At 43.5% G+C, this 10,000-nt stretch overlaps 1 protein-coding gene across 1 annotated transcript; it reads right to left on the bottom strand.

Moving 5' to 3' along the window:
* Positions 1 to 4,850: 4,850 nt before the first annotated feature.
* Positions 4,851 to 7,440, bottom strand: LOC115533706 (G-protein coupled receptor 183). The gene is given in 12 exon segments (XM_030344333.1): positions 4,851 to 5,762; positions 5,856 to 6,032; positions 6,034 to 6,169; positions 6,171 to 6,310; positions 6,312 to 6,344; positions 6,346 to 6,380; positions 6,816 to 6,869; positions 6,872 to 6,902; positions 6,904 to 6,974; positions 6,977 to 7,060; positions 7,063 to 7,174; positions 7,353 to 7,440. Coding segments are annotated over 11 exon segments (1,038 nt in total). The 5' UTR covers positions 7,353 to 7,440; the 3' UTR covers positions 4,851 to 5,597.
* Between the last annotated feature and the right edge of the window lie 2,560 nt (positions 7,441 to 10,000).

The following is a 10,000-nucleotide window of genomic DNA, read 5'->3' on the forward strand; positions in this document are numbered from 1 at the left end:
TAGTCTACGTGATACGCAGGTATACGCCGTATACCCACTAGGAACGCACCAGGATTTGCGTATACCCACTTAAAAATGTGCGCGGATACGTATCAATCGTCTTGTGACAGATCTTTCACTTCTGTGTTTATTTTTCGCAAATACCGGTTGGGTATAACTGCAATAAAATACTTTAAGCAGGGGAAGTTATCGCCTACATTCACCATTCATAAAATCCCCCCTGCGCGCTCGCGCTCTGCCCTGTCTCTGTTACGAAGCGCGAAGCTGCCCCTGCATCTCTGAACGTTAGTTGGCGGGCCGAGCCCCTCCTTCTCGCGTGTGTGTGTGTGTGTGCGTGCGTGCGTGCGCTCGCGCGTGCGTGTGTGTGTGTCCAGTCCTCCCACATTAATGTGTAAACCACATAATAAGTAGTCAACAGAAGACAATGTTTTAATCCCACTTTATATCTCCTTGTTACTTTTAGATGAGAACCCCTTGGCCAGCCTTTCAGACTGGGTGTCAGGCTAGGGAATTTAAAAACAGGCATCCTTGGTTAGAGTGGAGGGAAAAAAAGTTAGCTAAATGTCAGCCAACATACAGTTGGTACACACAATTGAAATTCATAATGTTAATCACTATGCAAATGAGAGTATAGCTAATTCATGGTCATTTTTAAGGTGCAGTAATTTCACACTTTTACACAATTCAATTACTGTATGGTATGTTAGATAACATCAGTAAGAGCTCAAATTAGAGCAATTGAAAGAGTGAAACATTAGTCTCCTGTCATCTCCTTCTCATGCACTGGTTAGCCATGGTTGTAAACAGTTCATTAAATTATTTTGAGTAGATTTTGTCCTTGTTTAGCAAGTGCTATTGCTACTATAGACATACAAAGGACAACTTCATTTTTGTGTTCTATTTGTTCATACTGTTATTAAAACTGATAAACCTACTCAGCTTTCCATGATTGTTGATAATCGTTATACTCTTAAATCAGCGGGTTGTAGACCCCTGCGTTGGTGAGTGTGGTGCGACACCCCATAAGCGCCACACACGTACACGTACCGGTGGGACGGGTTTGTACGAGGCTGGGAGTGAATCATCACAGTATACCCACTACAATAAAGTAGACTACACCACTGATTATAATATCATAATTATATCATACAGTAACATTGGGGAAGGTTGTGATTTACGTGAACCTTTCTCAGTGAATGAATTTTGTGCAGGCTACTGCAGACCAGACCACATGCGCAAATTATACTCCAGATTGGATTGCAGTAGTTTGAAGGACACATTATTCGACCGCATTGCTTTGAGTAGTTATTACTGATCTTTTGGATGCTAAAAAACTTAACCGAATGGAACATAAAACTAACATTAAAGGAATAATTCACCCTCCAAATATAATATTCTATAATGTATTTCTCTTGAACCGATCAAAGTATTCTGTAACATTTTGATATGATGATTGAAGATTTTGCCTGGTTTAATACTACAAACTCTCGTATTGTAGGTTTAAATACAGAAAATCAAATTAACAATAGAGATTAGAAAGCAGAAATCAAATATCGAAGGGTGGCTGAACCACAGGTTAAGTGTTTTACATGCAATGATACAGAATACAGTTAAGAACGATTCAATGCATAATAAATATACGGTAACAGTGAAATCAGATTGTACCTGATGAGGTTTAGTCAAAACGGGGTCGGGAAAACAATCATGCACATCACTATTATAACACGTAGCTCAGAATCAGATATATCATCATCACCAAGCCTTCTACGTCAATACAATATTGGATGGCTCCCTCTCCAGGTTAAACAGATGCTACTGCATGCTTAACCTCTTCTTGACTGGTAAGGTTACCTGGTCACAGGGTCATTATTAAGCATTGATGCAACACACCTGTCCTCCACTGATTGAGACTGAGGCTACGTTTACACGATGACGGTCTGAACAGAAGACGCAAAAGTGGCGTCGCGTATTCACTTTTTATTCCGCGCTTAGACGAGCGTTTTCGGGAGGAAATCTGTGTGCATACGGTGACTTTAAAGTGTGTGGAATTCGATTGGGTATGCATGCCAGGTGGCTAGGTGGTGCTGTGATACACTATCACACAACAACGCCATGTCTGAGCGCATGCGTAGAATCTTCCTTCTTCTGTTATCCGTGCCGCAAAAACCAAAAAGATCCTTCTCTAAAAGTAATTCTATACATATCCTATACATTTCGTGGAAAGACTCCTGTACGCTTGTTAGAGCTGCCAGAGCAGCTTGAAGGTCCGCACGCATGGAAATAATCTGACATGTTTGTTTATTCCTTGTACTGGCACATGTATGTGACGTAAACGAGTACGCGACGTGAGCAGATCTGAGCAGTGTTTTGCGTCTTGGCAGTGTAGACAGAAACGCTACGGCGGAGCGTATTCAACTTTTCCACTCTGGAGTTTGGTTTCAGATTTATGCGTTTTCATGCCCCAAAAACGCTGTCACCGTCTAAACGAAAGGCACTTCCGATAAAATATTTTTGTCGTTTTTACCTACCCGCAAGCGTCCTCGTGTAAACGGGGCCTGAAGTGGAGGGCGTTTACAGGGGAGCCGACAGCCCTGCCCCAGAGTGAAATATACTAATACTAATACAAAAAGAACTTCAACTCTCAAAGCATTTATTGACCGTGATAACCATCTGTAGCACTGGCTCTCTAGTGGAACACATGTTATCAGAGTTAAGGTCACGCCCTATCATCTGCTGTGACGTTAGGCTTGGCTTGGGAAGTCTGAGTCTACAGCCCTAGATGTTAATGTATCACCCCGGATCTCAAAAAGTACAACATAAAAATAAATAAATAGCCCAATCTATTCATCTCTCATTCCGATCATACACCTAGCCCCTTGGGTGTGTGTGTGTGTGTTGTGTGTGTGTGTGTGTGTGTGTGTGTGTGTGTGTGTGTGTGTGTGTGTGTGTGTGTGGGTGTGTGTGTGTGTGTGTGTGTGTGTGGAGAGAGTGAGAGAAAGAGAGAGAGGCCCACATGTGCACACCAGCTTGTCATTGCCCTACACTGCAAGAACTGTATCTGAAAATGGTGTGTGTGTGTGTGTGTGTGTGTGTGTGTGTGTGTGTGTGTGTGTGTGTGTGTGTGTGTGGTGTGTGTGTGTGTGTGTGTGTGTGTGTGTGTGTGTGTGTGTGTGTGTTGTGTGTTACATGGTATAATGCCAAAATAATGTACATGCCTCTGAAGTCCGTAAGACCATTGTTAGATGATAGACAAAGACTATCATTTAATAAGCTTTCCAAAATATACTTTAAAAACTGGTTTGGGCTAAAACTACTATGCTAAACTCCTAGTTGCCTCAGCCAATCAAAGCAGAGTATAGAGGTTTGGTGTATGTTGAGAAAGAATGATCGATACAAAATATGAAATTTCTATGAAACGGTCATCATGCGATCACAAAGGTTGAAGCCGCCATCTTGATACAGAGGAAGGGATGCAGCAGTAACTGAAGTAGGACACAACGATGGCAGCAGTGCTTTTGCTGTATATACTATATATAGGTATGTGTTTCCACTCATTAACATAAAGAAAACTGTGGAAATTGTGGAACGGCTCCTGTGTACTAAATCCTGAATCAAAATCAGTCGAAATGAACCAGCGCAGAATCAATGTTCTCGGATTATCTTTTTTTTTAATCAATAATGAATGATACAAAATAACAAATAAACAGAAATTTAAAAAAATAATTGTACACAGAACAAAGGAATAATTGTGTGATCCTGCATTGACATAATTTAAACACATAATGAAATACATTAGATGAGTACATTAGATTAGATGCAGACTTCATTGCATTTTCTCTATCTTCTCTGTGCATGGATTAGCTATATGGTTTTAGATTACAGATTAAGATTAAGAAGGTCACTTTGTAAAAAAAGAGAAACCAGTTTAACTGAATTTCATTCACTTTGGCAAACTGTAATGCAATTCAATACGATTAAAATTAATAATCAGGTTATCACTGCCCTTGGGGAAGTGAGAGCAGCAGTAACAAGCATCCAGCGGGTTTAGATGACGATTCATCCTGGATGAAGATTTAAACAACATAACCTGGTTTCCCTCAAACCTATGAGAAAGACATGTGTAATTGTAGAATTTATACACAATTGGAATACGGTTCCCTCCTGTTGTCCTTCAATAGCCCATTTCCAATAGATGGATCAATGTTTTATTTTCTGTCATTAAATCTTTGGAAAACAGTGCGTCAAACACCTAATGACTGTTTTCAAGGCACATTTATTTCACCCAACGCGTTTGTTGTCAAACTACAACAAGGGAATATTCATTTCGGGTTGCAAACAGGATGTATTCATGGCGTCCTACCGTCGCGCTCCCTCTCCACCACAACATCTCGCTCTCCCTCCTCCCTCTCTGCCTTGTATGCCTCTCTCTCTCTCTCTCTTTCCATTTAAACAGGTCGCTTGCTTTATGTGCTATAAAAGAGTCCTGCTTCCTCTTTGTGTGTCTGACGAAGCCGAGATGATCAGAGCGCAGCTCAGTAGTAGGTGCTTTCTGAGTGGTTATGGCTGCCAGGTGCCAGGGGAAGTGGTGACGGGTGCTACCACCATTACATAGCCCTACCACCCACACTCACTCATACACGAGATGTGTTTGTGAAGAGAGATGTGAACCAGGGTTCCACTGTTCTTTTAAAGTTCTCTTTATTCCCTTTTCATGTGTGTATGTGACTGCCTCATAGCTAATTTGAGGTGAATATGGCAATCGCGCGTGTGTGTGTGGTGTGTGTGTGTGTGTGTTGTGGTGTGTGTGTGTGTGTGTGTGTGTGTGTGTGTGTGTGTGTGTGTGTGTGTGTGTGTGTGTGTGTGTGTGTGTGTGTGTGTGTCCATATGTGTGGAGTGGAGAGAGTGCACCTGCTCATAACCTGTAAAAGCACCCATAATAATTGTCTGAAGAGTTTATTGACAGGGTGCCACCTTCATAACTGTTGAATATTCTGGGAAACGCTCAAGGAGATAATGTTATTCCTTATTGAAGCAATTGCAGTTTCATCACCCAACTTTCCTTGTCTTTTTTTCTCTCAAGCACTTGTTCATCTCTCTGCCTCATCAGATTTGTAAAGAGGGAAATGAGAGGGAGAATTTTTCACAGTGCCCGAGAAGGAACTAATGGACATCCAATTACACGCTTTGCTAGGTTCTAATAGTTTTCCACCCGACTTGGTCCACATATCTACTTCTTTGCCGACTGAAAGTGAGCAAGTCATTAATGTTTTCTTTTAATGACCAAAAAAGTTTCCCAAACAGACCAAACAAGTTCTAATCACAATTCAGAACGAAAAAAATACTTCAATGTTTAATGCCATCAATCAATGGAGTGCATATTCCTAGTAGTTTGGTTGTAATTTTGTTTATTTTGGGATACTACACACAAATGATTACACGCCTACAAGAAGAGGTGATGAGTCCCCGGTAATAAATCAAAGTTTTTTACAGATTCTAATAGTTAAGATAGTGCGGTTTTACATCATGTTACACAACATAACCCAAAAATACAAATAAGATAAAACAGGGCTCTATCTTTCACTTTTCACACTACCTTCTTAGGTAATGCTGCTGCTCTTCTGCCTGACTTTCAAATGAAGATCAGAGGATGTCAACTTATTCCCCTTGAACAGACTCATCACCCTCTTCTTGTAGGTCTTTATCGCGAAAAAGTAGAGGATGGGATCCAAGGCACAGTTCAAGTTCATGAGCAACACGGTCACCTGGAGCACAAGTGTAGAAAGGACATCTCAGAACACAAAATACATGGATCTCAAATCAATGTAGGCGGAAACGGAAAAATACGGTCAGCTCACCTGCAGCGACGCCTTGAAGTCACTCTTTTCCTGACACGGGGGCTCTGCGAGAAGACTCCTCGCCATGAACTGCATGATGTTGACGTGGTATGGGCCGAAGCTCACCGTGAAGGTGAGCAAGATGAGGAGGATGATGGTGTTGGCCCTGCAATGTCCACTCCCCCCCCGGGCCCCCGCTGCCCAGCGGGCTCTGCCGTGCGGCGGAGCGTAGCTTCCTGTTGATCTGGGCGTAGCATCCGAGGATCAGTGCCAGCGGGAGGAAGAAAGAGAAGACGCAGGCCAGCAGGAGAAGATACAGCATGGACCTGGCCCCGAAGTTTGGAGAACTCCATGCATGTGCGTTTGCCCACGGTGGTCGTGAGCATGCTCTTGAACAGCACGGAGGCCACCTCCAGGAGCACGATGGCCCACACCAGGCCGCACACCCGTCGGACCACCTTCACGCTGCGCAGACTCCCGCAGCCGGTGCGGATGCACCATGGCCAGGTAAGCGGTCCACGGAGATGCAGGTCATGAAGCCGATGCCTATGACGGGTCAAAGGTTAAAGTTGTTAGGTTGTTGTTTAAGACCACCCAAAAAAGCATGAGCGTACGACCCACGATAACCATTGCAAAATTAAAACAAAAAAGATAAATCAGATACAATTACAATTAGGGCATTTAGCAGACGCTTTTATCCAAAGCGACTTTCATCAGTTAATACACACATTGACACAGCCGACGGGAGAGTCAACCATGCAAGGCGACAGCCAGCTCGTCAGGAGCAGTTAGGGTTAAGTGTCTTGCTCAGGGAAACATGAGCAAGACACACTCAGGGGATTACAGTAGTGTGAGGAGATGGGGATCGAAATAGTAACCTTTCAGTTACAAGACAACTGCTCTAGCTCCTGAGCTAAGCCGACCCCGTGCACCCCCAGATAAATCATGTGCATGTGTTTCCCCCACTTTCGTTGTACATACCTGCATAGGTGTTCGCAAAGAAGATGACTGCGGTCAACGTGCACATGACATCCCGAAAGGCCAGTCGAAGCCACGGATGTAGTAGGTGGATCCTGGCCGGCAGCAACAGGGTGAAGAGGGTGTCGGACAGAGCCAGGTTCAGCAGGTAGATGGAAGTGAGTTACACTTCTGCTGACTGCGACAGATCACGTAGAGCACCAGGCTGTTGCCACAGGCACTGATGAGGAACACCAGCAAGTAGACGATGGGAAGAGAACCGTGGCAACAGCCTGGCCGGTGAAAACATCACAGGAGCTCTGGTTGGGACGAGGAGAGACTGAAAACGGATCCACTGTAATGTTATCAGAAGACATCGCCATCTGTTGTCGAGGAGAACCCCAAAAAACGAAAAAACATGAAATAGATTCCTGTGATCTAGTTGAGAAATATTCCCTGGCAAGAAACAGCTGTTTATCTACGACAAATAAGGACAATTGCTCCTTCGGAAGCTCAACAAGCTGTTTGCGTTTGTCAGTGGTCCGGTACTTACAGGTATACCTTTGAAATGAATCCTTACTGGCAATGCTGTGGCTTTTGACAGACTTTCGTGACAGCTATGTTGATTCGCTCTCCCTACATGAACCACTGAAACTGTACATCAAGCATGTGAATCCCACCCCCGACTTTGGGTTGGCTCTGCCTAGAGACACTTAGGTTCTAATCCTTCAAAGAGCTATTGAAGCATTTCGCAAATTAGATAGAATGTGTCACTTTTTGAATGTTGTAGTCAAGCTAAGAGCAAAATTCATTATAAATTAGATAATGACTAATATGTTGTATGCTACCTTTTAGAGACTTTTAACATCACTAAATATTTGCCAGTATTGGACTACATCGGCAATGACCACTTTTTTACATATTTCTCACTCCTCATAATCACCATATTTTTCAAGTCTACACTGAGGATCATTATAACTACTGTGTAGTAGTAATGTAGTGTAACCACGTAGGCTCACAATAAACACAGGCTTTCTTTCGCAATACCCGTTGAAGTTGCTTAATATTGCAACTAGGACTGAACTCTGATGGTGCTCCGGTCTAAAAAACCAAGGGCTTCTCGGGAAGCGATACAATCTGAGGTTTCTGTGTGTATCCGCTGCAAGACTCTGAGCACCGCCGCTCCATGTGCTGGCAGTTCTGGTTAAACAAAAAAACAACAACACAAAACCACCTTCGCCCTTTTAACTTTGGATGGGGTATATAAAAAAGTATCCATGACGGAAAAGTTAACCGCCAGCGATATTGCCTTACAAAGATAGAACGCTTCTTTTCTGAGAAGTAGCATAAACGTGGCACACGTTGCTGTGCCCACAGTGCAGTTTTACAGCTTCCACAGATCCACGGATTGTTTAGCAGCTGCATGCCAACAGCACACAAGCAAGGTTTTTGAGGCTAGTCTGCCAATGAGTCATTTACAGAGGTGAATACATATACTTTCAGAATACATGGCATGAAATGTGTCAGAATTCCCACACAGTTTCTTATTCGATTTTATTATTCAAAGCTTTTCAATGTTTGGACAGTAAGCCTATCGCAATACAAACACCATAGGTATAAGTCATCGCAGTAAGTTATTGTGTGGATGTTTTATTTTTAACGTAACTCAGTTTCTGATTTACAATAAACAATTGATTATGTGATACCTTTGGACTTTTGTCAAATCCTATGTTGTAAAAAGTATCAATTTAAGTGAGGTTGCATGTATCACAGCACATTTAGCCAATGCTTCCATTCAGATTCCAAGCGCAACTGAGAACAAAGAAATCTTAGAGCAAATAGCATGACAAAACTATAAATAATGCCTGCAATACCAAAAGTGCTCCGATCATAAGCAGGTAGAAGTAGCCCACTAGTTTTCTTTAAACAGTGCAGTACAAGGCCTGAATGCCCTCCCGGAGAAAAGTCGGGGATCATTGTTTGCCATTTTACGACCCCCGGGCCTAATTGAAATGGATGGCAGCTGTACGCCCACAAAGGTCACTAATCGTCACCAGTCAAATGCAGTTATGATACAACTCTGGCGGGGTCACAATACAAGTAGCATCTAGTCAGTGTCACCAGCGATTTGGAGGCACGCTGCAGAGAAAGGGCTGTATTTTGTGCTCCATTAATTTGGCCCAACGAGTTAAACATCTCAAACTTTCTGGGCAGTTTTGCGGAAAAACAGAAGGACAGGCAGTTTTTTTTTTTTCTATCCTCAGGCGATTGCCAACCTTCGTGCGGTGGCGGGCACAGGGGGGGTGTACACAAATGAAGAGGGAGGTGGGGGTCATTAACCGTACCCCCCCCACACACACACACACACACACACCCCTCAGCCCCTCTTCCCCTAAATTAAATCCGTCAGCACAACGACTTTCTGCAGTCGACATTAAGAAAAGTTTCTTCACGAGGAATATCTCGGCCGTTGAGCACGTACATAGGTACACATTCCATTTGGGATCTTTTTATGGTTGTTCATCACCTCCAGGTTCATTTTATGGCTTCTCAAACTCTGTGTTATTCATGTCAGCGGACATAAGACCATACTGTGTAACGTTGAGTGAGAACACAATCAGAATTGTATTGCATTCCTCCATTGTATTTTCATCCCCCTCCTCTCCCCATAGGCCTACGTGGGGTGCGCTGCCTCGGACAGGCGTGTGACGTGAAACGTCTTGGGGAAATTGAATGCGACGACCCAGCATGGAACACGCATAGAAGTCACTCCTCAGAAATGTGACCTTTTTCTGGTGGTTAAGTCAAGGGGGCCTGATGGAGGGAGGGGTCAGGGGGAGAGGGCGGGTGGGAGGCAGGGAGGGGAGGTCAAACCGATGGGAATCATACAATAGTCGATGGTGGCAACTACGGCCCCATAAAAGGAGAGCCCAGAAGGCATATCGCTTTAAAGGCACGCTGGACCAGTGAGGTGCTGGTGAGGCTAACTGGGAATGACTTCTGGTGTCCACAGCATGCATGCCATCACCACAGCATGGTTCCACCAAAGGTGCCTAACCCAGATTTAGGATGTTTCCATTTGAGCCAATATTGATTTATTTATTTTTGTATTCTTTTTTGAGCATGAAGTTTTACCCCATATAGTTATCTGACTTCTGGTTTATCCTAACTTGATTAATTGAAGAGGATAGGCTGACCAATGGCTGAGC

This window comes from Gadus morhua, chromosome 20, assembly GCF_902167405.1.
Source record: "Gadus morhua chromosome 20, gadMor3.0, whole genome shotgun sequence".
NCBI lineage: Eukaryota > Metazoa > Chordata > Actinopteri > Gadiformes > Gadidae > Gadus > Gadus morhua.